The sequence below is a fragment of the Drosophila melanogaster genome, chromosome 2L (genome assembly GCF_000001215.4).
Source record: "Drosophila melanogaster chromosome 2L".
Classification (NCBI taxonomy): Eukaryota; Metazoa; Arthropoda; class Insecta; order Diptera; family Drosophilidae; genus Drosophila; species Drosophila melanogaster.
Window position 1 is genome coordinate 9,884,337 of NT_033779.5, and position 24,405 is coordinate 9,908,741.

At 43.4% G+C, this 24,405-nt stretch overlaps 9 protein-coding genes, 2 long non-coding RNA genes and 4 other non-coding genes across 33 annotated transcripts in view; 4 read left to right on the top strand and 11 right to left on the bottom strand.

Moving 5' to 3' along the window:
• nAChRalpha6 (nicotinic Acetylcholine Receptor alpha6) overlaps positions 1 to 1,914 on the bottom strand; it is a 92,934-nt gene extending 91,020 nt beyond the window's left edge. For 4 of the 7 annotated variants that reach the window (NM_135472.6, NM_205952.3, NM_205951.2 and 1 more), the window contains exon 1: positions 1,390 to 1,914. The gene's annotated coding sequence lies outside the window, so the exon portion shown is untranslated. The remainder of the gene's footprint in view (positions 1 to 1,389) is intronic. The other 3 variants (NM_205953.3, NM_001201835.3, NM_001273373.2) reach the window with 1 other exon arrangement.
• A 788-nt stretch (positions 1,915 to 2,702) lies between these two features.
• On the top strand, positions 2,703 to 3,053 carry lncRNA:CR44701 (long non-coding RNA:CR44701). Its single transcript, NR_124165.1, has 2 exons — positions 2,703 to 2,893; positions 2,951 to 3,053. It is a non-coding gene; the product is annotated as a long non-coding RNA:CR44701 (long non-coding RNA).
• Positions 3,054 to 3,668: 615 nt separating this feature from the next.
• Fkbp59 (FK506-binding protein 59kD) lies at positions 3,669 to 5,783 on the top strand. 2 transcript variants are annotated; one of them, NM_001298855.1, is made up of 8 exons: positions 3,669 to 4,002; positions 4,068 to 4,210; positions 4,331 to 4,451; positions 4,511 to 4,649; positions 4,712 to 5,069; positions 5,124 to 5,234; positions 5,296 to 5,433; positions 5,541 to 5,783. In NM_001298855.1, the coding sequence occupies exons 1-8, from the start codon at positions 3,807 to 3,809 to the stop codon at positions 5,652 to 5,654; spliced, it is 1,320 nt and encodes a 439-aa protein (NP_001285784.1). In that variant the 5' UTR covers positions 3,669 to 3,806; the 3' UTR covers positions 5,655 to 5,783. The 2 variants fall into 2 exon arrangements, with proteins under 2 accessions (NP_001285784.1, NP_524895.2); NM_080156.4 differs by having other exon boundaries at positions 3,762 to 4,002.
• Positions 5,725 to 6,436, bottom strand: CG34183 (uncharacterized protein). Its single transcript, NM_001103664.2, has 4 exons — positions 6,376 to 6,436; positions 6,206 to 6,317; positions 6,050 to 6,147; positions 5,725 to 5,986 (listed from the first exon to the last, which is right to left on the bottom strand). Exons 1-4 carry the CDS (start codon positions 6,402 to 6,404, stop codon positions 5,794 to 5,796), a joined length of 432 nt encoding a protein of 143 aa, NP_001097134.1. The 5' UTR covers positions 6,405 to 6,436; the 3' UTR covers positions 5,725 to 5,793.
• A 112-nt stretch (positions 6,437 to 6,548) lies between these two features.
• On the top strand, positions 6,549 to 7,000 carry CG4537 (uncharacterized protein). Its single transcript, NM_001103665.2, has 2 exons — positions 6,549 to 6,737; positions 6,797 to 7,000. Exons 1-2 carry the CDS (start codon positions 6,574 to 6,576, stop codon positions 6,924 to 6,926), a joined length of 294 nt encoding a protein of 97 aa, NP_001097135.1. The 5' UTR covers positions 6,549 to 6,573; the 3' UTR covers positions 6,927 to 7,000.
• Positions 6,919 to 9,110, bottom strand: mtDNA-helicase (mitochondrial DNA helicase). Its single transcript, NM_135474.3, has 3 exons — positions 8,792 to 9,110; positions 8,296 to 8,733; positions 6,919 to 8,126 (listed from the first exon to the last, which is right to left on the bottom strand). Exons 1-3 carry the CDS (start codon positions 9,081 to 9,083, stop codon positions 7,015 to 7,017), a joined length of 1,842 nt encoding a protein of 613 aa, NP_609318.1. The 5' UTR covers positions 9,084 to 9,110; the 3' UTR covers positions 6,919 to 7,014.
• Positions 9,111 to 9,468: 358 nt separating this feature from the next.
• On the bottom strand, positions 9,469 to 10,667 carry Uhg2 (U snoRNA host gene 2). Of its 2 annotated transcripts, none has more exons than NR_001637.1 (5): positions 10,644 to 10,667; positions 10,240 to 10,389; positions 9,995 to 10,065; positions 9,728 to 9,796; positions 9,469 to 9,536 (listed from the first exon to the last, which is right to left on the bottom strand). It is a non-coding gene; the product is annotated as a U snoRNA host gene 2 (long non-coding RNA). The 2 variants fall into 2 exon arrangements; NR_073751.1 differs by having other exon boundaries at positions 10,607 to 10,667.
• On the bottom strand, positions 9,610 to 9,690 carry snoRNA:U14:30Eb. The gene has a single exon (NR_001638.1). It is a non-coding gene; the product is annotated as a snoRNA:U14:30Eb (small nucleolar RNA).
• Positions 9,869 to 9,949, bottom strand: snoRNA:U14:30Ea. Its single transcript, NR_001639.1, has one exon. It is a non-coding gene; the product is annotated as a snoRNA:U14:30Ea (small nucleolar RNA).
• On the bottom strand, positions 10,141 to 10,208 carry snoRNA:Me18S-G1620. The gene has a single exon (NR_001640.1). It is a non-coding gene; the product is annotated as a snoRNA:Me18S-G1620 (small nucleolar RNA).
• snoRNA:Me18S-A1576 lies at positions 10,459 to 10,571 on the bottom strand. Its single transcript, NR_001641.1, has one exon. It is a non-coding gene; the product is annotated as a snoRNA:Me18S-A1576 (small nucleolar RNA).
• A 283-nt stretch (positions 10,668 to 10,950) lies between the features above and the next one.
• Positions 10,951 to 11,768, top strand: Bka (Bekka). Its single transcript, NM_080128.5, has 2 exons — positions 10,951 to 11,044; positions 11,105 to 11,768. The coding sequence occupies exons 1-2, from the start codon at positions 11,042 to 11,044 to the stop codon at positions 11,702 to 11,704; spliced, it is 603 nt and encodes a 200-aa protein (NP_524867.2). The 5' UTR covers positions 10,951 to 11,041; the 3' UTR covers positions 11,705 to 11,768.
• Positions 11,769 to 11,928: 160 nt separating this feature from the next.
• Positions 11,929 to 13,216, bottom strand: RpS2 (Ribosomal protein S2). 3 transcript variants are annotated; one of them, NM_001298856.1, is made up of 2 exons: positions 13,137 to 13,216; positions 11,929 to 12,795 (listed from the first exon to the last, which is right to left on the bottom strand). In NM_001298856.1, exon 2 carries the CDS (start codon positions 12,792 to 12,794, stop codon positions 11,991 to 11,993), a length of 804 nt encoding a protein of 267 aa, NP_001285785.1. In that variant the 5' UTR covers position 12,795; positions 13,137 to 13,216; the 3' UTR covers positions 11,929 to 11,990. The 3 variants fall into 3 exon arrangements, with proteins under 3 accessions (NP_001285785.1, NP_476874.1, NP_001260303.1); NM_057526.5 differs by having other exon boundaries at positions 13,137 to 13,185; NM_001273374.2 differs by having other exon boundaries at positions 12,876 to 13,185.
• Positions 13,217 to 13,483: 267 nt separating this feature from the next.
• Positions 13,484 to 18,792, bottom strand: Muc30E (Mucin 30E). Its single transcript, NM_205954.5, has 2 exons — positions 18,779 to 18,792; positions 13,484 to 18,722 (listed from the first exon to the last, which is right to left on the bottom strand). The coding sequence occupies exons 1-2, from the start codon at positions 18,779 to 18,781 to the stop codon at positions 13,617 to 13,619; spliced, it is 5,109 nt and encodes a 1,702-aa protein (NP_995676.4). The 5' UTR covers positions 18,782 to 18,792; the 3' UTR covers positions 13,484 to 13,616.
• A 150-nt stretch (positions 18,793 to 18,942) lies between these two features.
• CG13124 (uncharacterized protein) lies at positions 18,943 to 24,297 on the bottom strand. 9 transcript variants are annotated; one of them, NM_001169452.2, is made up of 10 exons: positions 24,196 to 24,297; positions 23,272 to 23,447; positions 22,715 to 23,208; positions 21,697 to 22,107; positions 21,539 to 21,635; positions 20,802 to 20,955; positions 20,491 to 20,716; positions 19,946 to 20,422; positions 19,668 to 19,880; positions 19,043 to 19,605 (listed from the first exon to the last, which is right to left on the bottom strand). In NM_001169452.2, exons 4-10 carry the CDS (start codon positions 21,835 to 21,837, stop codon positions 19,381 to 19,383), a joined length of 1,533 nt encoding a protein of 510 aa, NP_001162923.1. In that variant the 5' UTR covers positions 21,838 to 22,107; positions 22,715 to 23,208; positions 23,272 to 23,447; positions 24,196 to 24,297; the 3' UTR covers positions 19,043 to 19,380.
• Between the last annotated feature and the right edge of the window lie 108 nt (positions 24,298 to 24,405).

The window sequence follows — 24,405 nt, forward strand, 5'->3', positions numbered from 1 at the left end:
CACAACGCACACATACAGCTGGCCACATATGAACACATTCGCATGGGCTCACACACACAGCGACGCTCGCATACATGTACATGACCACTTACGCCCACTTAGACACGCCGCGTTCTGGTTGCTTTTTTGTTGTTCTTTCCTCGCATCTCTCCTGCTACGTGTGTGTATGTGTGTGTGTGGCTGCCGCTTTCGCCAGTTGTTAGTTTGGCAGAAAAGTTTTCTTCCCTTTTTGGCCAAATTGAATGATAAGAAAACGGCACGAAGGGAAGGAGTCATGAAGGATGTGACGGGAAATGACTAAAAGAAAAGTTTTGTTCTTGACCAACTGATTGATAACAGTGCAAATGTTAATTGCATAAGGACGGCCAACAAGGACAACAAGGAATGCGAGTGCAGGAAGTTTGGGGGGGAGAAGACCGATGCGAAAACCGCAAAACTGCAATTTCGTGTGAGAGCACTGGCAACAATCTCGGCACAATGGTTTCACAATTTGCGTTGCTCACAATTAAATTTTAATTATCGCCGCCGCAGTCGAAAGCCAAAGCCAAAAACGCACTCAAACAATGCTGCCACAAAAATGTGCGTTTTAAAACGCAATAAAAGCGCGCTTAAGTCGCAACGATTTCGATTTCGATTCCACAAATAAAACAATCAGTCAAAGCACAACTAAAAAAAGCGCAGAAGGATAAGAAGCCAAGCCAAGGAAAAAATGTGCAAGCGAGTGGAACTAAGGGAATGGAAGGAAATCGCCTGGGATTTCCCTCCGCCAGCCTGGGAAAATTGCTCCGATTCGTGGAGATAACTGTTAGAAGCAACAGTTTATAAGCCAAATACGAACTCGAAAAAAAAGAACAGCACTGCACTTCGGGTAACTCGCTGGGAAACTTTATGATTTGGCCTCGTGTACAGAATGTTTACACAATTTTAGCATACTGCAAATTCGGATATTTTTCTTGTGGCTTGCCGCAAATCAAACAAATTTTCGCCAGCAAATGAAATTGTTTACAAAAGCTAACCAAATCGTAGGCAAACGTAAAAATATTTCGCCAACAAGAGAAAAACCAACTTGGGCCACATCAAATTTTTAGCCAGTTTGCGGTGCTTCAACATGGTACTTCATTTCGAACTGTTCACATATTTAATTTTCTGCTCCTTTCCGCAAAAGCGGAATGCCAATAACAATTCCCCAGGACATTGCAGGACATGCCAGCACAGCAGCAGGCGCAACAATTACACGAAAATATTGAGTGGGAAAAATCGTAGCATACTTTTAAGCTGTTGCACCGTAGCGAGTGCATTGGTTTTTGTGGGCAAAATTTCGGGAGGAAAGCGGAAAGTTGGAAAAGCGCTTGGGAAGAGAGAGCAACAATTTTTGCTCGTTCTGTTTACCTTGGTTCGTTTAAGCAAATATTTTTAATTGGCTATGATTTAATGCGACTTGCTTCTACTTGTCGCTTGTATACATTTTGTATTTTATTCAATATATATATATTTTTTTTTTTTTTTTGAATTTTTTATCTTATTTGTTGTTGATGAACACACTCGATCTGAAGGTTTTGGGGAAACGCACGCACACACGCACAGACGACACTTACACACACTTGGACGCGCGGGAGCTGCCACAGAGGGAATTGGAGTATTTATTTTCTTTGAATTTTCTTTGACTTTTCTTGTTTTGGCAGTTTTTTCTTCACGCACTAGCCAGCAAGTTTCTTTTTATGCACCTCGATAGTCAGCGACTTTAAATTTGGCTATGATTCGATTGCGATTTCGGTTCGATGTTGGGGCTTCCCCGCTAATTTTCCCACTCTGCACGGGACAGCTGAACTAACGGTACACACACGCCAAGGCAGGCGAATGGCGGCAGCTCGGAGTAAGTGCGTCCTGTCTGGTTGTACCCTAACGACTTAATGCGCTCAACGCAGCTTTTCACACGGCCATGGACCACGAGCCACGCAGCATCCACAATTTGACTCAATCCGAAACGGAAAACGAAAAACGAAGCTTCCAGCCGAGCGCAGCCGAACGGTTTGAGTCACCGCGTTAGGGAGTCCGTTTTGGTCCTGTGTATTCTGTGGCACGAGTGAAAGCTGCCCTGGAATGTTTACAGTCGAGTAACGAGCGAGCAACAGCAGGACCTCTGCCAGCGGAGACGCCAACAGCAGCCGAGGCAGCGTGATTGTGGGCGTCCGTCGCTGGTCAATGTCTCTATACTATACCTGAAAAAATAATGGGCCTGGACAGGGACACGGCTCGGAGCACTCAAAAAAAAATATATATGCTGCTTTCGAGGGAGTCACTAGAATCTCTGGAGATCTGGAGATTCGCATATGCTGACATACTTTAAGCCCAAAAGAAGTACGACTATTGCATACCGAAGCGAAAGTCTAAGCCCTGTGGCACCATTTATAATAGCATCTTAATGGACTTCTAAACGTTTCAGTTGACACTTCTCACAATTAAGTTAATAATCTTTTTTATTATACAATAATATAAGTTTCTAATACATCTAACGTATACTTAATAATATTGCGTATACGTCATTCATATATAAGCCCTTTAGTTAGTTTGATTGTGTATTATTTGATTACTTTTGTTCAATTTATTTCTTAACTATGTATATGTATTTATTAAATAAACTACGTTTTTTTTGAAGGAATATTGTAATATACAATATTTTTCCAGCGTAGTCATCCCTGTAGACGAACCCTAATTAATGAGCGACAAGTGCGCGCCCAGACTCTGGGCTTTTATGAAGTTGGTGCCGAAGCTCGAAGATGAAACGCTGCTGGATGACTGGCTAATATTTTAGTAGGCGGAGGAGACAGCGACAGCTGCAGCGATTTATAAAGACACAGGCGGAATTCCAAGGAAATAATGTCACAGCTGGCTGGTAGGAAGAAGAATGAATCCAGCAACATGAGCACACTTATCATTTTTATCATTCCAGTTGACCTTGAAAAAATCGTTGAATGCCCATTGCGATAATCCCCCAAATTGGCCTACTGTGCGGGAGAGCTTATAGCAGACGAGCTTACGAGCATGAATTATAGAAACCAATAAAATTAAGTGCATTAATTTATTTCTGTTGCTCTTGCGCTGGCATACGAAATTGGAAGTTGGCACTGCCAAAAGCCAAGGGCAAAATAATCAAATATAACAAAAACGATAACAGGATTATATTTGATGCATACACTTATAGGGATGCACATGCAATCATAAAGCCGCTGGGCAGATTACATTTGGAGAGCACTGTGTGTGTGTGTGTGTTGTTGTTGTAGCCGCCAACACAATGAAATGAACAACAGACATCCTTTAATATCATTAATTGCGGCCGAAATGGATTAATCAAGAAAATGACTTGTAATTGTACCAAATAGACAATGAACGGTATATGCATTTTAGCTAATATTATTCATAGTGCCGAACTTAATATATAACAAAATTATTCCTATTAGCTTGTTCGTCATTTTGAAACATATGCGAACTAAATAAAGTTTGTATTTCTAATAGCATTTCTCAAGTTTTTATCGTTAATTAGCTCAAGAAATTTCAATATTCTAGCTAATAAACCATTTTAATAGGTATGTGATACGGTTCGAGTCCGAGCTAGTTATCTGTGTTTTGTACCCACTGCCTTAACTGTCCTAATACTATAGATGGCGCTTTAGTTAGCACTGACTGTTAACTCAGTTCTGTTAAGCGACTGAAAAACGCACGAGCCCAATAATCAATACGGTCTTTCCAACGTGCTTGAGCTTGGTCACTCTGCCATCATCGTGCGAATTAAAGTTCAGCAGCCAAAAATGCCGGAAGGGAATAAAATCGACTTGTCCGGGGACGGTGGCGTCCTAAAGGAGATCCTGAAAGAGGGCACGGGCACAGAGACGCCGCACAGCGGATGCACTGTGTCCCTGCACTATACGGGTCGCCTGGTCGATGGCACGGAATTCGATTCCAGCCTCAGTCGCAATGAGCCCTTCGAATTTTCGCTCGGCAAAGGTGAGTGTGTCGCCGGCAAATTCGCGAAACTTCTATTTAATGTACTTGCCACCGGACACCTGCAGGCAATGTGATCAAGGCCTTCGACATGGGAGTTGCCACCATGAAGCTCGGCGAGCGCTGCTTCCTAACATGTGCTCCAAACTACGCTTACGGAGCTGCCGGCAGCCCGCCAGCCATTCCGCCGGATGCTACTCTGATTTTTGAGGTAGGAAATGAAATTTTATTGGTTAACTAAATATGGAAAATTCCAGATTTTATGCGTTTCTTAAGAATTTTACATATAGATGAGTAACTCCTAACTAACCGTTAAAACTCTTCCTCTTAGCTGGAGATGCTCGGCTGGAAGGGCGAGGATTTGAGTCCCAACCAGGACGGAAGTATTGACCGCACCATTTTGGAAGCCAGCGATAAAAAGCGCACTCCCAGCGATGGCGCCTTTGTCAAGGGTAGGTTTATCACATTCATGCGGTGACTATGTATATCTTATGCGGTTATTCAAATACAGCTCACATTTCTGGTAGTTTCGAGGGCCGCGTGTTTGAGGATCGCGATGTGGAGTTTGATTATGGCGAGGGTAAGGCCATCGGCATTATCGATGGTGTCGAAATTGCCCTGGAGAAGATGAACGTAGGCGAGACCTCCAGGTAAGATAGATCCCTTTGAGCATTAGAAGCTTTTCAGACTAACTTATAAACGCGCGTAATAGAATCAAGATCCAGGCCAAGTATGCATTTGGAGCAAAGGGCAATGAGGAGTTTAAGATTCCACCAAATGCCACAGTGGAGTACACAGTAAAGCTCGTCGACTGCGGCAAGGGACTGGAGGAGTGGAAACTGAGCGACGAGGAGCGCCTGGCTGAGGCCAAGGTGTACAAGGAGAAGGGCACCAACTACTTTAAGAAGGAGAACTGGGCTCTAGCCATTAAGATGTACACCAAGTGCAAGAACATTTTGCCCACCACTGTCCATACCAATGAGGAGGTGAAGAAGATTAAGGTGGCCACGCACAGCAACATTGCTCTGTGCCACCAAAAGTCCAACGATCACTTCGAAGCCAAGCAGGAGGTGAGTACATGCGCTCAAATCGGATAATTTATACATTTGACTATTTTATATTAGTGTAATGAGGTTTTGGCTTTGGATAAGAACAATGTAAAGGCTCTCTACCGTCGTGGCCAATGCAACTTGACTATCAATGAGCTGGAAGATGCACTAGAGGACTTCCAAAAGGTAACCAAGATAAACGTATATTTATTGAGTTAATACAATGTATTGCTATTTATTCGATTAGGTCATCCAATTGGAGCCTGGCAACAAAGCGGCTGCCAACCAAGTGATCATCTGCAAGCAGAAACTCAAAGAGAGCAAGAACAAGGAGAAGAAACTCTATGCCAACATGTTCACCAAACTGGCTGCCAACGACAAAGAGGTATTGCCTACAACTGAATAAATTCAAATAAAGTACAACATTTCTATATCGTTCCTCCGCGTGTTTTCTGCGTTCCTTGAAATCACCAATTTTTCACCGATTGTTAGACCGAACCTCCGCGGGAAACTGACGTGCTGAGCAAGTGCGGAGAGTGGTCTGAAGAGGATGCCAAGCGCGAAGCAGAATTGACGCTGGAGCGCGACAATATAATCATGATCTAATTCAGATCGACTAGTGCTTTAAGAAATATTCCCTAGGGTTTATAATCCCACATCGAAAATCCAGTAATGTAATGAAGAAATGGTCTTAATGCTTATACGAAATAAATATAAACGCTTTGAGAGCTATGTATATCGATGGTCAAGTATTTCGTGGTAGCAGCTGAAAGCTGGGTCTCGTCTCCCTATCTCGCAGCCACAATGGCGATGTGGGCACCTGTGACTTAATATATTCGGAGGCCTTAAAACAGTATCCGGAACAGAATTTCTTGCGTTCTGTGATGTCGTATACTTTGTTTTTGGAAGCGGAGATACTGTACTTTTGCTTGGGAACGCTAAAAGAGTAGTTATAAAGGATAATTATTGGAAGAACCTCTAGATTCTGTTGGAACACTTACTTTTCTAGAACTGTCGAACAAAGTGGATATCCGCAAAGTTTGTTTATTTCCCGCTCATCCACTATGTCTGAATAATTTGGGGGGCCAATCTCACAGAGCTGCGTGTACAGGAAATGCTTAGTCTACCCGTCAAGCTTTTAATTTGCATTATTTTACCAGGGACAGGAACTCGGGCTCCGGTATTCCGGGCTCCAAAAGCCGCACCACGATTTCATGGGCTCTCGCAATCGCCGCTCGTTTCTTTACCACCGCCGCTATCAGTTGTTGTCTGGAAAACAGTGAGTACTTCACTCAGTGATATTGAATATGTATTTATTTTAATTTACCTCAACTGCTCCCCTTTTTCTGTAGTCATTTTACGCTTCCAAAATTTGCAATTGAGATGGTCGATAACAACCTTCGATAGACACTTAGTTGGGAAATATGCGGTCAATCGGTAGCAAACAATCGATATTAATATCAATGGAATGGTCACTCTGTTTTTGCAAAACGTAAATAAAAAACAAATTGAATTGATAACAAAAATGGTTTGCGAGAAGTGCGAGGCCAAGCTCTCCAAAGTTTCAGCGCCCAATCCCTGGCGAACGAGCACAGCTCCTGCGGGAGGACGTAAAATCAACGAGAACAAGGCTTTATCCTCGGCCCGCGAGCGATACAATCCCATAGGGACTGCTTTACCACCTTGCCGGTAGGGAAATCTCCTCAAGAATTCATCTGCATATCTTAATCTGATTTTTAATTATCCAGAATCTGCCGACAGAAAGTGCACCAGATGGGTTCGCACTATTGCCAGGCGTGCGCCTACAAAAAGGCCATATGCGCCATGTGCGGCAAGAAGATCATGAACACCAAGAACTACAAGCAGAGCTCAACGTGATGCAGTTTATCAAAGGATGCACTTAAGACTAAACTAACCATAGACAACAGAATAATTATAACCTATAGTACAACAAATGCCTTACTAATCAGTTCTCGGATGGCGTCTTTTCCCGTTTTCGCTTGGCATTTTGGATCTGGGTTGAGTAGCTCAAGCCGTCTTTGTCGAATTCCAGTGGCATGATGCCCAGGTCGCCGGAATAACGATTCTTGGCAATTTGGAGATACTTCTTGCCCCGCACAGAAGTCAGCCTCTTGTCTTGAATGATCAACACGTTGTCCGCTTCTTGGGTGGCCTTTGCTGTGCCGAAAACCGAGCTGGTGGTCAGCTCGTCCTCCTGCCGCTCCTTGCGCGGATGCATTACGAGTGTCACGTGTACATTGTGCTTGGTGGCAAAGGAGCGAAAGGCAGCTATAATAGAGTCCTGTTCAAAGAACTTGTCGCCTCGAAATGTGGACACGCCCATCATAAATTGCAGATTGTCAATGATCACGTGCATCACATCGTGCACATACGACGCATGCTCGATGGCTTCCAGAACCGGCTTAAGGGGCTGCTGTCCGTGGAAGGTCATAAAGTATAGCGGCAAACGCTCAAACTCCGCTGCCCAGTGGTTAAACTCATGCAACCGGTCGTCCAACGGGTAGCCCACATACTGGCGAAGCAAGGTGGCCGCCAGCCGGGTGTTTCGGATCTCAAAAGAGCCCCACAGCGTGTTTACGCCCTGCATGGCCAGATCCAGAGAGTACTCGCTCATAAAGGTTGTCTTTCCACTACCCGTGGGTCCTGTGAGGATTGTCAACTCTCCCCTCCGATGGCCTTTGAGCAGCTTATTCAGTACTGGAAAGCGCTTCCACTTTACTCCATTGACTTTCTCGATGTTTTGCAACTCGCTGAGAATGTCATTTCGCATTGCTCCGAATGTTGTGATGGCCTTGTGCTGCACCGGTGTCGCTTTGGCCAGGATGTGGCGCAGATTGAGTCGTCGGCGCAGAGCCAAATGTGGCGCAGGTTCCGTCTCAGTAGGTCGGATTAACAGGCATCGCCTTTCGTCCAACTTTAACGCAAAAGCTCTAGCTGCATCCCAGCTGTGACTGGCATCGTAGTGCAACCAAAAGATGAGCTCTTTGAAGCGTTCCAAGGCGGGCAGACACTCTTGTGGTAGAGTCTTCAGTTCGTAGGGCAGGCATACAACGCAATCTAGGAGACAATTTAATTTTTAAATTAAATTATATCTTAAATGTGTACTAGCTGAGCCAAACTGGTTTCCAAATTATTTTTAATTGATATCTTAAATATATCACCCTAGGATTTCTTCACTATTCTGCAACCAATGAAAAATATTCCTAAAAGCTATGTTTTCACTTACGCGTTTCAATGTTCTGTGTGGCAAGGACAATAAAGTCAATTAGATTGCTGACTAGAACCGCTTTGGTTTTGTTCATCGCACCGTGAATCAGCAGCCCGGAGCTGGAGCTGCTCTGGAAGATCTCCTCCCGTCGATCGCCCAGATATAACACCTTTTCGCCAACCTCCACTTGCGCGGCATTGCGTAACTTAAAGTGGAGCAGCTGTTGCTGCGGCTCCCACTGTGCTCCTATGGCATTTAGTTGGTCCTCCTTCAAGCCCTTGATTCCCAAAGCTGCACAGGCCTCGGGAGTAACCACGGCCAGGTGGGGAAATCGGGATTCATAGACCGGCTGCCTCTGCAGCGGTTGCTTATAGCCAACCGGCTTGGGCAACTGATAGGATAATAAAGCGCTGGTCAGTGAGGTTTTTACGTCGCAATTGGGGCAGATAAAGGCTCCTAAAGGAAAATTGAATATACTACGGTTTTTTTTGCGAAATGTAATTGGTGCTCTCACCCGTCCGCTTGTTTACGTAAGCCAGCAGCCCATGATCGGTGCCCTTTTGGGCGTTTGTCACCGGCTGCCTATTGCGATCGCAGAGGCGACACTCCAGCTGCAAGCACGTGTGTCCGTCTTTGTGGGGCAAGTTGAGCTGCCGCAGCTGCCGCTTGAAGTCCACATACTCCTTGGGGTCTAGTGAGCACTCCTCCAAGCCGGAAACCACTTGGGTAGCGTAGTTTTTTCTCCAAACACGTTGTTTTTCGTTATTTATACGCAACAGCGGTTTGATTAAACCGGCGCGTCTCATTTTCCATGTTATCGATATCGAAAGTGAGGGGTGGAAAATAGGGATGACAATTGGGCGCGCAATTTTGAAGATTTGTTTACCTACTATTAATCATTCAAATATCTTTGTACTCTCTCAGTGCTCTGGGAAGCGCTCTATTTAATACTAGGAAATCTCATTAAATTACTTTCGTAAAGTGCGCTTACAATTGTGCTAAATTGTTCGATAAATACCAGTTTAGTTAAGCACGGTAAATTCAAATTATAAAGCATTATCTATCTATAACTTTGTTCTAAGGTCAATACTTTATTTGTACAACTGATTAAACAAATTGCGGCTCTTTTCCACCATCCCAATAACAATAAAAAATATATACAATTCGTGATTATTTGATTTTATTAGTTTATTTATTTTAGTATTTGAAGATGTCCAATTCTTTTTATATCAAGATCTTTTACACAAGGCAACGTCACTCTGCAATTAAAGTAAAATATAAAATATATTAAATACATCATCTCAAGACAGCCGAAATATATATATTTGTATTAGTCAGACGCCTTAGACCATCCTTAAGCCGAAGCTTTCTGGTGGAAACCGCAAAAGGTGTTTAAGGTAATCATCAGTTTATTTATTAATTTAAAAAAAAAAATTCTCGAAAATATTACCTTATACAGTCGAATAAACGAGCTCATTTAGTTATATTTGCCTGCGATAAACCACATTTCTGAGTTGATCTGGAAACAAGAGATAAAATAGGTAAGTAAAATGCTAGTTTAAGTATAATAAAGTTTTTATTGAAACTTTTTAGTCAGACGCCTTAGACCATCATTAAGCCGAAGCTTTCTGGTGGAAACCGCAAAAGGTGTTGAAGTTAATCATCAGTAAAACGTATATTGCATTCAAACATAAAAATGTTAGTGTAAATAAATTACCTTTATCGGTAAATCCATGTGCTCGCTGCTGCAGCTGGACCCATACATAACCTCAAACCAGAATGTAAATTCTGGAAATAAAAGAAAATGGCATCAATACAGTGTGTACAAGGAGTACTTCCAAATATTTTATATATTTGATTAGGTTTCAGTTTACAATTTTCTGCACGGTTATGAGCTCAGTACAGGTCTGTGTAAAAGATCATCAGAGAAGCATAGACCAACCAAAAGTATTAATATCTTACCTCCAATGTGACAATGGCGTCTCCAGTGGGCTCAGTGCCCAAGGTGTCTCAACGGGCTCACATGTTGTCCCGAGGTGTCTCACATGCACCATGCACGTGGAGTGCCCGGATTTCGATTTATCCAAATGCTTAGGGTTTCAATATTGTTCACTGCAAGAAATACAGAACTTTTAGAACATATTCTTGCCAAACCCAAAGAAAGTTCTTGAAGTTATATGCCATCAGATCGCCGAATCATCTTAAATGAACAAATATATAACGAGGCACTGAAAAATACAGCGCCAAGTCGAGAATTTGTTCCTTCAGTCTCGTCATCTGTTTCATCATTTGAGGCATAACACTCTTCCATTTAAGCACTTTAATTCACTTGATATAAAACTATTTACGAAGAGCACACAACTTACCATTTCGAGTCTTGAAATAAAATGAACGAGTTTCGTCATCGCACGTGGAAGGAAAAATTCTGTGAAAAGATGGCGGCCAACTATCGATGTCTCTGAATGCAACCATGGTAGTATCGTATCGGAAAAATTGTTTGGTTTTTGCCTGATATATATTGTATAAGAATGTGCAATAATTAACTTAACCGAATAAATGATATTCCATTTAATTTTCATTAAATCATTCATAAAATACTTAATATATGAAAAACTTTCATATTTATATGTTAATTCGATGTATCGATTGCCTATCGCTGTCTTCGGTGATCTAGCCCAAACAGCTGATTTTACCAAAATACTTACCACACGTGTGCCACTTTTTAAGTTATATTGTTTACAGTTTTTGGGAATTACAGCTTACAATGGTATATATAAATCTTTAATATTTAATTAAACCCGACCTAACATCTTCAGTTCTTTTGCAGGGAAAACACAAGAAAACGCAGAAGGTTAAGAAACAACGTAATGCACAGCTTAAACGCATCATAAAACCCACAGACGCGCGGCTTAAGGATCAGATTCGAGTGAAAAGAAAGAAGGCCGAGGATCCGCACCAGATCAAGGTGCACGAGGCCACCCAGCAGAGCTCCGCTCTGTTCTTCCAGTACAACACCCAGCTGGGACCGCCGTACCACATCGTTCTGGACACGAACTTCATTAACTTTAGCATTAAGAACAAACTGGATATTGTGCAAGGTATGATGGACTGTCTGTATGCCAAGTGCATACCCTATATCTCCGACTGCGTGCGTGCCGAGCTGGAGAAGCTGGGCAACAAGTACAAGCTGGCCCTGCGCATCATCTCCGATCCCAGATTCGAGCGACTGCCGTGCCTGCACAAGGGCACCTATGCGGACGATTGCCTCGTGGAGCGGGTGCGCCAGCACAAATGCTACATTGTGGCCACCAACGACAAGGACCTTAAGAATCGCATCCGGAAGATTCCCGGCGTGCCCATCATGTACGTGGCTGCGCATAAGTACGCGATTGAGCGTATGCCAGAAGCGTATGGAGTCAAGGCGTAGACCTTTTTTACTTCTTATCCTAAGTGTACATTTTTAAATATATTCTTACATGTAAGCAGCAAGCAATGCGTTTCGTATTTCCTGTTGTTTTTTAGTAGAATGCTTTTACTGCATTGTCTGGATCAACAAAGGAGACATAAGTTCTATTAAGTTACAAATAGTTTAACTACAACAGAATCTCCAAATCGACCAATGTCCACAACAATAACAAACACGAAGCGATTACATTTAAAAGTTTATGACTTTATTCAAAAACTCTGGATTGATTGGCCTCGAAAGTGTTCACTTAGGCATCGGCGTGCAGACGAGGAGTGGGCTTGGACAGGAAGTCCGAGTATGCCTGGTAAGGAGTGGAGCCCAGAGGCATCTCCTTCCACAGATCGGGGGTCAAGTACGCGTACGTCTTGGCGATGGCGGCATATGTAGCCTTGGCGAAGTTGCCGAGGGTTCCAGTGGAGCCACGGGCCGAGGTGTAGCAATCCTCAATACCGGCCATGGTCAGCAGCTTCTTGGGCACGGGGGCCGAGACAATGCCAGTACCACGGGGAGCGGGGATGAGGCGCACGGAGACGGAACCGCACTTGCCGGTGACCTTGCAGGGCACGGTGTGGGGCTTGCCGATCTTGTTGCCCCAGTAGCCACGGCGCACGGGCACCACGGAGAGCTTGGCCAGAATGATGGCACCACGGATGGCGGTGGCCACTTCCTTGCTGCACTTAACGCCCAGACCAATGTGGCCATTGTTGTCGCCGATGGCAACGAAGGCCTTGAAACGGGTACGCTGACCAGCACGGGTCTGCTTCTGGACGGGCATGATCTTCAGCACCTCATCCTTCAGCGAGGATCCCAGGAAGAAGTCGATGATCTCGAACTCTTTGATGGGAAGCGAGTACAGGTAGATCTCCTCCAAAGACTTGATCTTGCCCTCGCGCACCAGGCGTCCCAGCTTGGTCACTGGCACCCACTCCTTGGAGTCCTCCTTTCCACGTCCACGGGCCCAGCGTCCACGGCCACGACCGCGTCCACCACGACCACCACGAGAGCCAAATCCGCCACGGAATCCACTACGGGCTGGAGCTTCGTCCGCCATTCTGAAAGAGAGTTAAAAAAATAGGTTAGGTTCACGTTTTTTATTGTAAATCCTAAGATTTTCTGCTCCCAAGCCAGATACCTAATCTTTAGCCGCAAGTCTCATAGTGACTACCGCAAAATAAAGTAAAGGTGTTAACCCTACTACATATAGTCGCCATTTTGGAACACGTGGTGTCCCCCAAAGGGACAATTGATTTTTACGAAAGATACAACCCATCACTTGGATTTTTACACTTTTAGCTAGCTTTTAGCATATATCAAAACTCTGACTGTGGTATGGCGCATGCTGATTAAATTAAACACCATTTATTTCCCACATAATCCAACCGAAAATGCTTACTTGTAGGTCTATCAACTTTATTGGGGTGAAGACAAAAACGAAATGGCCGAGCCATCCGCTTAGAGCTGGGGCAATCACTTACGATAGTGCCGATACCATCGATAAGCATAATATCGTATGGGAAATCGATATATATACAAATATTTAAATGATGAATTTCAAATTATGTCAAGTTACTTACAAAATACTGTGTAAAAATTTCAGAATTTAAACATGTTTTTTTTTTTAATAGTTTTAAGAGTTTGACGAAATGAATTAGATATATGTGTTCAGGGCTTTTTACATTAAAGCGATTTTCTTTTTAAGCCCAATTTTTGGTCTTGTTTTTGAAGACGAAGATCCATTTTGCTCTTCTTAAAGATAAGTTGAAAAATATAATAATTAAATTTATAAATTATTTATAATTGTATATTATATAAATATATATTTAATGGCACATTTATAATATGTAAGTTCATACAATTTTAATGGTTTTAGTGTTTAACGACCCCAAAAGAAGTTTGGGAAAGGATTCGGCAATTGTGGTAGTGGTGGCAAATTTGGAAGGGAAATTTCTGGTAAGGATATTGCTGTTAAATTTACTTCCGGCAAAGGTGGCAAAGGTGGTAGGGGGGGCAGCGGAGGCAACGCTGTTGGTAAAGGAGGCAAAGGTAGAGGGATTTCAGGAAGTGGCAGTGGGGGCCAGGGCAGGGGCAACGGGAGAGGAGGAAGATCAGGAAGTGGAAGAATTGATGGACCGAGATCAGCGGGTTTGTGATAATGAATATGGTGATGATGGTGGTGAACATGTTGCTCTTCGGTGGTGGTTGATTCCGTGGTCGTATTGCTCTGATTCGATGAATTGGTAGTAGTTTCTACGGATGTTGGTTCCTGATTTGTTGTACTCATTTCAGCTGTCGTCCTTTTTGTTGTTTGATCTGCTGTTGTCTTAACCGATGTGCTTGTCTCCCGAGTGGTTGGCTCTCTGGTTGTCTTTGTGGTAGATGTCTTGCGAGTAGTTGGTTCTTCGGTAGGCTTTAAAGTAGTTGATTTCTTAGTTGTGGGTTCATGAGTCGTCTTCTTAGTTGTTGTCTTCTTGGTGGTTGGTTCTTCTGTTGTCTTATGGGCTGTTGTCTTACGAGTGGTTGGCTCCCGAGTTGTCCTTTCAGTTGTTACCCTCTTTGTAGTTGGCTCTCTAGTAGCCTTTGTGGTTGACGTTTTGCGAGTAGTTGGTTCTTCGGTAGGCTTTAAAGTAGTTGATTTCTTAGTTGTGGGTTCATGAGTCGTCTTCTTAGTTGTTGTCTTCTTGGTGGTTGGTTCTTCTGTTGTCTTATGGGTTGTTGTCTTACGAGTGGTTGGCTCCCGAGTTGTCCTTTCAGTTGTTACCCTCTTGGTAGTTGGCTCTCTAGTAGTCTTTGTGGTTGACGTTTTGCGAGTAGTTGGTTCTTCGGTAGGCTTTAAAGTAGTTGATTTCTTAGTTGTGGGTTCATGAGTCGTCTTCTTAGTTGTTGTCTTCTTGGTGGTTGGTTCTTCTGTTGTCTTATGGGTTGTTGTCTTGCGAGTGGTTGGCTCCCGAGTTGTCCTTTCAGTTGTTACCCTCTTTGTAGTTGGCTCTCTAGTAGTCTTTGTGGTTGACGTTTTGCGAGTAGTTGGTTCTTCGGTAGGCTTTAAAGTAGTTGATTTCTTAGTTGTGGGTTCATGAGTCGTCTTCTTAGTTGTTGTCTTCTTGGTGGTTGGTTCTTCTGTTGTCTTATGGGTTGTTGTCTTACGAGTGGTTGGCTCCCGAGTTGTCCTTTCAGTTGTTACCCTCTTGGTTGTTGGCTCTCTAGTAGTCTTTGTGGTTAACGTTTTGCGAGTAGTTGGTTCTTCGGTAGGCTTTAAAGTAGTTGATTTCTTAGTTGTGGGTTCATGAGTCGTCTTCTTAGTTGTTGTCTTCTTGGTGGTTGGTTCTTCTGTTGTCTTATGGGTTGTTGTCTTACGAGTGGTTGGCTCCCGAGTTGTCCTTTCAGTTGTTACCCTCTTTGTAGTTGGCTCTCTAGTAGTCTTTGTGGTTGACGTTTTGCGAGTAGTTGGTTCTTCGGTAGGCTTTAAAGTAGTTGATTTCTTAGTTGTGGGTTCATGAGTCGTCTTCTTAGTTGTTGTCTTCTTGGTGGTTGGTTCTTCTGTTGTCTTATGGGTTGTTGTCTTACGAGTGGTTGGCTCCCGAGTTGTCCTTTCAGTTGTTACCCTCTTTGTAGTTGGCTCTCTAGTAGTCTTTGTGGTTGACGTTTTGCGAGTAGTTGGTTCTTCGGTAGGCTTTAAAGTAGTTGATTTCTTAGTTGTGGGTTCATGAGTCGTCTTCTTAGTTGTTGTCTTCTTGGTGGTTGGTTCTTCTGTTGTCTTATGGGTTGTTGTCTTACGAGTGGTTGGCTCCCGAGTTGTCCTTTCAGTTGTTACCCTCTTGGTTGTTGGCTCTCTAGTAGTCTTTGTGGTTGACGTTTTGCGAGTAGTTGGTTCTTCGGTAGGCTTTAAAGTAGTTGATTTCTTAGTTGTGGGTTCATGAGTCGTCTTCTTAGTTGTTGTCTTATTGGTGGTTGGTTCTTCTGTTGTCTTATGGGTTGTTGTCTTACGAGTGGTTGGCTCCTTTGTTGTTCTTTCTGTTGTTTTCCTCTTTGTAGTTGGCTCTCTAGTAGTCTTTGTGGTTGACGTTTTGCGAGTAGTTGGTTCTTCGGTAGGCTTTAAAGTAGTTGATTTTTTAGTTGTGGGTTCATGCGTTGTCTTTTTGGTGGTTGGTTCTTCTGTTGTCTTATGGGTTGTTGTCTTACGAGTGGTTGGCTCCTTTGTTGTTCTTTCTGTTGTTTCCCTCTTTGTAGTTGGCTCTCTAGTAGTCTTTGCGGTTGATGATTTCCGAGTAGTTGGTTCTTCAGTAATCCTTAAAGTTGTTGATTTCTGAGTTGTGGGTTCATGCGTTGTCTTTTTGGTTGCTGGTTCTGCTGTTGTCTCATGGGTTGTTGTCTTACTGGTGCTTGGCTCCTGAGTTGTCCTTTCAGTTGTTTCCCTCTTTGTAGTTGGCTCTCTAGTAGTCTTTGTGGTTGACGTTTTGCGAGTAGTTGGTTCTTCGGTAGGCTTTAAAGTAGTTGATTTCTTAGTTGTGGGTTCATGAGTCGTCTTCTTAGTTGTTGTCTTATTGGTGGTTGGTTCTTCTGTTGTCTTATGGGTTGTTGTCTTACGAGTGGTTGGCTCCTTTGTTGTTCTTTCTGTTGTTTTCCTCTTTGTAGTTGGCTCTCTAGTAGTCTTTGTGGTTGACGTTTTGCGAGTAGTTGGTTCTTCGGTAGGCTTTAAAGTAGTTGATTTTTTAGTTGTGGGTTCATGCGTTGTCTTTTTGGTGGTTGGTTCTTCTGTTGTCTTATGGGTTGTTGTCTTACGAGTGGTTGGCTCCTTTGTTGTTCTTTCTGTTGTTTCCCTCTTTGTAGTTGGCTCTCTAGTAGTCTTTGCGGTTGATGATTTCCGAGTAGTTGGTTCTTCAGTAATCCTTAAAGTTGTTGATTTCTGAGTTGTGGGTTCATGCGTTGTCTTTTTGGTTGCTGGTTCTGCTGTTGTCTCATGGGTTGTTGTCTTACTGGTGCTTGGCTCCTGAGTTGTCCTTTCAGTTGTTTCCCTCTTTGTAGTTGGCTCTCTAGTAGTCCTTGCGGTTGATGATTTCCGAGTAGTTGGTTCTTCAGTTATCCTTAAAGTTGTTGATTTCTGAGTTGTGGGTTCATGCGTTGTCTTTTTGGTTGCTGGTTCTGCTGTTGTCTCATGGGTTGTTGTCTTACTGGTGCTTGGCTCCTGAGTTGTCCTTTCAGTTGTTTCCCTCTTTGTAGTTGGCTCTCTAGTAGTCCTTGCGGTTGATGATTTCCGAGTAGTTGGTTCTTCAGTTATCCTTAAAGTTGTTGATTTCTGAGTTGTGGGTTCATGCGTTGTCTTTTTGGTTGCTGTTTCTGCTGTTGTCTCATGGGTTGTTGTCTTACTGGTGCTTGGCTCCTGAGTCGTTCTTTCTGTTGTTTCCCTCTTTGTAGTTGGCTCTCTAGTAGTCTTTGCGGTTGATGATTTCCGAGTAGTTGGTTCTTCAGTTATCCTTAAAGTTGTTGATTTCTGAGTTGTGGGTTCATGCGTTGTCTTTTTGGTTGCTGGTTCTGCTGTTGTCTCATGGGTTTTTGTCTTACTGGTGCTTGGCTCCTGAGTTGTCCTTTCAGTTGTTTCCCTCTTTGTAGTTGGCTCTCTAGTAGTCCTTGCGGTTGATGATTTCCGAGTAGTTGGTTCTTCAGTAATCCTTAAAGTTGTTGATTTCTGAGTTGTGGGTTCATGCGTTGTCTTTTTGGTTGCTGGTTCTGCTGTTGTCTCATGGGTTGTTGTCTTACTGGTGCTTGGCTCCTTTGTTGTTCTTTCTGTTGTTTCCCTCTTTGTAGTTGGCTCTCTAGTAGTCTTTGCGGTTGATGATTTCCGAGTAGTTGGTTCTTCAGTAATCCTTAAAGTTGTTGATTTCTGAGTTGTGGGTTCATGCGTTGTCTTTTTGGTTGCTGGTTCTGCTGTTGTCTCATGGGTTTTTGTCTTACTGGTGCTTGGCTCCTGAGTTGTCCTTTCAGTTGTTTCCCTCTTTGTAGTTGGCTCTCTAGTAGTCCTTGCGGTTGATGATTTCCGAGTAGTTGGTTCTTCAGTAATCCTTAAAGTTGTTGATTTCTGAGTTGTGGGTTCATGCGTTGTCTTTTTGGTTGCTGGTTCTGCTGTTGTCTCATGGGTTGTTGTCTTACTGGTGCTTGGCTCCTTTGTTGTTCTTTCTGTTGTTTCCCTCTTTGTAGTTGGCTCTCTAGTAGTCTTTGCGGTTGATGATTTCCGAGTAGTTGGTTCTTCAGTAATCCTTAAAGTTGTTGATTTCTGAGTTGTGGGTTCATGCGTTGTCTTCTTGGTTGCTGGTTCTGCTGTTGTCTCATGGGTTGTTGTCTTACTGGTGCTTGGCTCCTGAGTTGTTCTTTCTGTTGTTTCCCTCTTTGTAGTTGGCTCTCTAGTAGTCTTTGCGGTTGATGATTTCCGAGTAGTTGGTTCTTCGGTGGTCCTTAAAGTAGTTGATTTCTTAGTTGTAGGGTTATGCGTCGACTTTTTTGTCTCTGCAGTCGATTTAATGGTCGTTGTCTTCAGGGTTGTTATTAGCTCAGATGTGGATTTAATCGTGGTGGTCCTCAAAGTTGTTTGCTCAGTTTTTGGTGCTTCCGTTGCCCTTGCAGTAGTTGCAGTAGATTTAATAGTGGTTGCCTTTGGAGTTGTTATTTTCTCAGTGGTTGGCTCGTTAGTTGTCTTTTGGGTTGTTGGCTTGGCCGTCGATTTAATGGTGGTTATTTTTAGAGTTGTTGTTTCCTCACTGGTTGTCACTGTTGACTTTGTTGTTGCCAGTGTTGAAATCTTTGTGGTCGAATTATTGCCATCACCCGGACCAAATGGACAGCCCGGGAGAAAAGGATTTATCCAGCAGTAATCAGGATATTTTTCAGCCGATTCTGTAGTTGATTCGTCCCCAAACTTAATTTCACTGCCCTCCAGCGCTGCATTTGCAGAGTGATAAAGGGCAAGCCAAATAAAACAACTTAGAACGACCTATAGTTAAGGACAATATTGGTATGAGGTAACTACTAATCTTATGTTCGACTTACCATTGCAACTTGTCGAGCAAGACTCTGGATTTTTGAGCCTTAGTTGGTGCTTAAATAGGGAGCAGAATAAATGGCATAGCAGGCCGCTGATAAGGTCGTCCAGGGTCGTAGTTCAACAAAGTTCAACAGGTAAGCGCGAGTCATTATTACAAAACCAAAAAGATAAGTTTTTAAAATTTGTATGCATTTGAAGCATACTGTTTTATTGTCTTTTTGTTTGTGATGACCAATAATGCAGTGCCCCGCATAAAATAAACTTGCACCCTCGTTTGACTAGCTGTGATTTATTACACATAAATATATGGATTCACATAAATGTTGAGCCTTAGATTATAGCACAGTCCAAAGATATCGAATCCAAGAGTTCGATCTTATTTGGTACTGTGCTTGGTGTGTAGTGTGCAAGTCTCGGGTTAGTTTCTCTCTATAGCTGCTGCCGAAATAAATATTGCTTATGTCTAGGTAAGAATACAATAAGATAAATAGAACAGAAGTTTTCCAGGCCCTAAATGCAATGCGACAACAGAATCAATTGCTCATGGTGTCCTGATGCTTGCACAGTGCCCTTATCCCCGCCATGTCCCCAGCTCCAGATCTCGTTCCTAATTGTTAGTGTGCGTGTAGTAAAGAACCGTATTGCCTGGTAGCTGCCAGTGGGAGGCCTTCAGCTCGATGAGTTGGAGAAGAGTGCGCCGAATGGAGGCCGCAGATTCGCCGGCATTCAAAAAGGCATCGCGAACCAGACTCATGAGTAACTCCAGTTGCTGGGGCAACTGCTGCTCCATGTCCTGGCCAATACAGGTCAAAACATAAAACAAGCACTCAATCTGAAAGTTATGAATAGTAATCACATGTATTATTCCAACCACTTGATCAATCAAAAACGTACCTCTGAAAGTGATCTAATGGGTGGACGCACGCAATCCCCGCAACATTTGGAGAGCAGACTAAGCAGTACCAGTGGCGGAGGAGTGCCCTCGTGGTGGGTGCGTAGCTGGAGCTGCCGACGTTTCAGCTGACAAAACATTTCCGTAAGGAAGGCCATAAAGGCAGTGAATCGGACACGTGATGGCGACTTCATGCCCTGGATGGCAAACAACAGCTGCATGCGGGGTAAAAGATTTTTAAATATGAAATGATCATGGAAATTTATGCTGAATTGCCTACCTTCTCACGCTCCTGGTACCACTGACGGCATGTGTTGAGGAGCGCCTCGAGAAACGTTTCCTTCTGCTCCCGGGCAATGATGTTCAGACACAGTCGTGATATTGGCAGAGCAAAACGGCGACTCTCCACCGCGCGTTTGATGAACTGCGATGTCAGTTCCATGAGACAGCGAGAGTTCAGTTTATTGGGATCCTCCAGGGCCGTGTCAATAAGCGCCTGGATCTCTGGCGTGAACTGTCCTATGTCGGCCACCTCGTTGCCCAAACCTAGTCCCAATCCGGCCATTCCACGAGTAAGGGCATCCGCCGACGACAACGACTTGGAGCGTTGCAGTGCATTTCCATTCATGTAAGGATCTACTCCATTAATATTCGCCTGATAAGGCTGAGCATAGTTGTTGTTTAGTTGACCAAACTGATTATGCGAAGCCACTTTGTGACCTCGGGGCTCAGGTGCAAACTTTACACGATTTGTTGTCTGGAATTTAGGTGTTTATTTATTGAAATATTGTTTTTTTTTACCAATATTTTTAAATTAGAGCTCACGTGAAGTATATTTCCACTGGATGGCGAGTTCATTAGCGGCAGCTGACCGCTGAGGGCACCGGTATTGATTGGATACGTCACCAGGATCGACCGGTGGTTGGCCTTCAAGCCCGGCATGTTGCCGAGGGAGTGTCCGGCCTGGCGGCGATTCACGTTTCCGTACGGACCCAAACCCGGTGCAACTCCCACTCCGGGTCCATTGGTGAGCGGAAGTATTAGCGACGAACTGGAAGAATGTTGTAGACTGTAGTTTAGCTCTGCAAGGAGACGGGAAGAGGGGTAAACAATGGAATTAAAAGACTTTGCATTACCGGTTGCCGAGTGCCTCGGCCGGTGCCCCGGAGCTGGTTGTCATTGTGAACTCCTGGGCATTGACGTTCAGCTTGTTGGCGACACCACCGATAGCACCATTCGGACCATCACCACCGACACCACCGGCTGGAGCGGCTAGCTCTCCGCGCACATCTGAGACAGAGTCAAGTGGGGATTATTGTTGGGGAAGGGTCGGTATACCCAAGAGTGTATGTGATGATGTTGGGGGGTAGGACAACATTGTGTGGAGGGACGGAATGTACAGGGTATGAGACAGAGATATGAAAAGAATCAAAAGAAAAATGTGGTCTCAGTAAGTATTAATTGGAACTGATAAGCTGGCAGCAAAGAATAGAGCATCTTAAGCTGGGCTGGCTGAAGTACATATGTGACTATTGACATTTAATATTTACATTTTTAAATATGCTCAATCTCACTTTTTAAGGACTAAGCTGGAAAAAAAACGGAAATAGTCCCTATAAAATATGCCTATAATAAATATCGTTATATGTACATGTATGTTTTTGATTATTCAGTACCTTTCTCGTCCAAATGCATATATCTACACTTGATGTGTTTGTATTTCTAAGCCACCACTAAAATAATACCGATTAAATATCCTCGAAATATAAAAATTCTCTATTATATTGAGTTCTTTAACTTCTTTAGCACCGAGCACCCTGCCAAGCACCCAAGCGAATTAGAGAATTTATAACGAATGACTAAAACAACTCACTGGGAGGCCTGTAGATATCCATGGCTGGTTTGCCCCTCATCTGTCCCGTCTGATTGCCAGGTACGTTGAAAGCCAGACTTCGCCGTTTGTTGATATTCTGAATGAACAAACAATTATATAAATATGGCTGCTAATCGACATCGATATGGTGTACCCACCTGTTGATTTGAGGTGCGCACAAAGCTGCGTTCGCGGGAGATAACGCCGGGCTGAAATTCCGGTGATTTGCGCACCTTCCGCGTATCATTCTGTTGGCCATTCATGCTGGCCTGGGCCAGTAGTTCCACCTTTTCGGCCATCCTGCGATTTTTGCGCGAGTACTGCTTCTGCTCTATTTGGGTAAAACCTAATTGAAGATGAAAGCCTAATCTTTGGTAGATTATCCTCCGGTTAATCGATTCACAACTGGGATTCCGTCGAATAAACGTCTAAATGTGTGGCTTCAGTATTTGAGTAAATTTGTACATATCACAATAGTTGGTTTCCTTTCCTCCTTTATCGAGTTGAGTTCTCTTCTTAATACGATGTTGAGGGATATCTTCCCCTTTTGCAGATTCAGATTGCCGGGTCTGGAATACAATGAAAATTAATTATATACTTCAGCATATCGCATTATATTATTGTCAACATATATCAAGTAAGATACACAAAAACTCTTTAACCCACATGCGAGAGGGAGGCGCAAACTACTTGATCTTGTCGAGCAACCAACCGGCTTTATGGCCGAGCGTAGGAGTTGCATCTGGTTTGGAACCTCTGGCTAGAGCACTTCATCTCCGAACATGACATCAGCCCCCGAGTAATTCTTATTCTGCGGCCCACAAGAAGTCCGAAGTGAGTCTCCGCGAAAGATACATACGAAAGATACATTGTACAGTCAGGCCTCTCTACCATCTATTATCACAAAATGTGGCTTGAATAAATCTTTGACTCTTCTTACTTATATGTACCATCCACTTATATCAATAAAACAATGAACTTGTCAAAATGTGGTAATTAACGAACTTAGAGAATCTTACATAGGTTAACTGCCCTGTGAGAGTGACTACTATCATAGCAATGTGAACTTGCCTCGCTAATTGCTCTACACTTCCCATTCTCAGATTGCCAAACAGAGTGCTCGGAATAAGCTAGGCTGGTATTATGAATCAGCGTCGGATGGACGGATATACTCACCTTTTAGTGCAAAAATATTTCCTTCAAATTGTTTCGTTGTTGCTGCTGCTGTTGCTGCTTGAGCTTTTGTTTATCTCTGTCTATAGTGTATATATAGATGGGTTTGTTTGTGCGTTGTTGCTATTCGTCGATTCGATTGTTGCTTGGTGCCGCAGCTTAGTTGTTCGTATAAAGATATTTATCTACTTCGTAGATACGCTCTTTCGTGTCTCGTTTAATCATGCTTGGCATGCGCCAAGTCAAGCCGTAAACAGTGTCAGAAATAATTAATATTTCGAAGCGTCCCTCCACGCCCAAATAGTCCGCATATGGGGTAATACACTAGATGGTTATGGATTGCGGGCCTCTAGACACAGATACAGATGCAGGCAGATACAGCGGCAAATGCAAAAAAAGGCACAGATACGCATACGCATACGCACTCACACAAACGCACTGTGATCACAATTGATTTTAGTGCCTATTGTTGTTGCTTTTGCTCGGATGACTGGTGGCTGCTGTGCGAGCGAGAGGGCGAGATGAGTGATATGAGCGGGTGGCTCGTTAAGTATACGCACCGTTGGTATCGTCTATTTTTGGTTTGTCGCTTTGTGCTGCTTGTTCTCGGCTCGTTGTCTGCTCGTCGTCAATTATTACCGATTCCGTTTTGGTTTCTTAATTTTTGTTCGCGTTGTTGTGTTCGTTCGTTTTTCTTTTTATTGTGATTTTTCTCTCATTTAATGCAGATCGCTCGCTATTTATGTATATAATATAGTTATTGTTCGGATTACTCTCACACGTACACATACAAGCGGTCACTACACGCATACAGGCGCGGCCAAAATGAGGGGATTATTAATTGTTATTTATATTTTCCTATACTACTCTTCATGTTTAGCCTGCACGCGCTGTTTGTTTTCACCCGACTTGTGCGCCGTATTCTTTGGCAATTGCCAAAAACTGCTCACATGTGCCGCCGCATCTATATTTATAGTATATGACAGCGCTGCGAATGATGACTGTATCGCAGCACTATGTAGATACATCTATAAACCTATATGCAGTTGGCGTTGCTTCCGTTTCCGTTGGTCAAAAACAATAATATCAGCGGGCTGGCAGAAAGACAAAATAAAAAAAAGAACAGACTATTTCAAATTATTGGCCCGATTTATTTAGCGTTTTAGTCGCCGCCGCGGCACAATATGATTTCCGCTCGCAAACAGTTTGTCTATTTTTAAATAGAATTCAAGAAAGTATTCGGGGAGGAAACGTATGTACTTATGCATGAATCACATAATCCCGATTCGTAAGAGCAAAATATAAAGGATCGGGGATGTAATTGGATTTAAACACATTTAACTACGGGACAATGGAACCTTGGAATTTTGGTTTTACTTTAGGTTTCCATGGGTTCGTTGCTGTCGATCGAGACACTATATCTGCGGGGTATATCTATTTATCGATGTACGCCGTATTATGTGAGCATGTATGTATATTCGCACGTATGTATGTATATGGATGTGAGTAACGCTGCCGGCTGCTACACTGGGCGCAGGCTTTAACTTAAAAATTAAATCATCGGCGCGAGCGATCAGTTGAAGACTAAAGACTTGATGAATCGCCGCGCCAGCCGAAAGCTCTTCATTACAGTTGTGCTCTCTGGAAAGCGATTCTCCGCTTCTCTTTGCACCACACAACCAAAAGAATCTCGT

What these genes read in the sequence shown, in the direction of transcription:
- Fkbp59 (NM_001298855.1), top strand. Translation starts at nt 3,807, where the DNA reads ATGCCGGAAGGGAATAAAATCGACTTGTCCGGGGACGGTGGCGTCCTA. An exon ending in CACTAGAGGACTTCCAAAAG is followed by an intron (nt 5,235 to 5,295) that starts GTAACCAAGATA and finishes TTATTCGATTAG; the next exon opens with GTCATCCAATTGGAGCCTGG. An exon ending in TGGCTGCCAACGACAAAGAG is followed by an intron (nt 5,434 to 5,540) that starts GTATTGCCTACA and finishes ACCGATTGTTAG; the next exon opens with ACCGAACCTCCGCGGGAAAC.
- CG34183 (NM_001103664.2), bottom strand. Translation starts at nt 6,404, where the DNA reads ATGACTACAGAAAAAGGGGAGCAGTTGAG. An exon ending in GAAAAAGGGGAGCAGTTGAG is followed by an intron (nt 6,318 to 6,375) that starts GTAAATTAAAAT and finishes ACTGTTTTCCAG; the next exon opens with ACAACAACTGATAGCGGCGG. An exon ending in TGTTCGACAGTTCTAGAAAA is followed by an intron (nt 5,987 to 6,049) that starts GTAAGTGTTCCA and finishes CTACTCTTTTAG; the next exon opens with CGTTCCCAAGCAAAAGTACA.
- CG4537 (NM_001103665.2), top strand. Translation starts at nt 6,574, where the DNA reads ATGGTTTGCGAGAAGTGCGAGGCCAAGCTCTCCAAAGTTTCAGCGCCC. An exon ending in ACTGCTTTACCACCTTGCCG is followed by an intron (nt 6,738 to 6,796) that starts GTAGGGAAATCT and finishes TTAATTATCCAG; the next exon opens with AATCTGCCGACAGAAAGTGC.
- mtDNA-helicase (NM_135474.3), bottom strand. Translation starts at nt 9,083, where the DNA reads ATGAGACGCGCCGGTTTAATCAAACCGCTGTTGCGTATAAATAACGAA. An exon ending in TTACGTAAACAAGCGGACGG is followed by an intron (nt 8,734 to 8,791) that starts GTGAGAGCACCA and finishes ATTTTCCTTTAG; the next exon opens with GAGCCTTTATCTGCCCCAAT. An exon ending in CACACAGAACATTGAAACGC is followed by an intron (nt 8,127 to 8,295) that starts GTAAGTGAAAAC and finishes ATTGTCTCCTAG; the next exon opens with ATTGCGTTGTATGCCTGCCC.
- RpS2 (NM_001298856.1), bottom strand. Translation starts at nt 12,794, where the DNA reads ATGGCGGACGAAGCTCCAGCCCGTAGTGGATTCCGTGGCGGATTTGGC.
- CG13124 (NM_001169452.2), bottom strand. Translation starts at nt 21,837, where the DNA reads ATGGCCGAAAAGGTGGAACTACTGGCCCAGGCCAGCATGAATGGCCAA. An exon ending in TGCGCACCTCAAATCAACAG is followed by an intron (nt 21,636 to 21,696) that starts GTGGGTACACCA and finishes TTGTTCATTCAG; the next exon opens with AATATCAACAAACGGCGAAG. An exon ending in CCAGTGGAAATATACTTCAC is followed by an intron (nt 20,423 to 20,490) that starts GTGAGCTCTAAT and finishes CCTAAATTCCAG; the next exon opens with ACAACAAATCGTGTAAAGTT.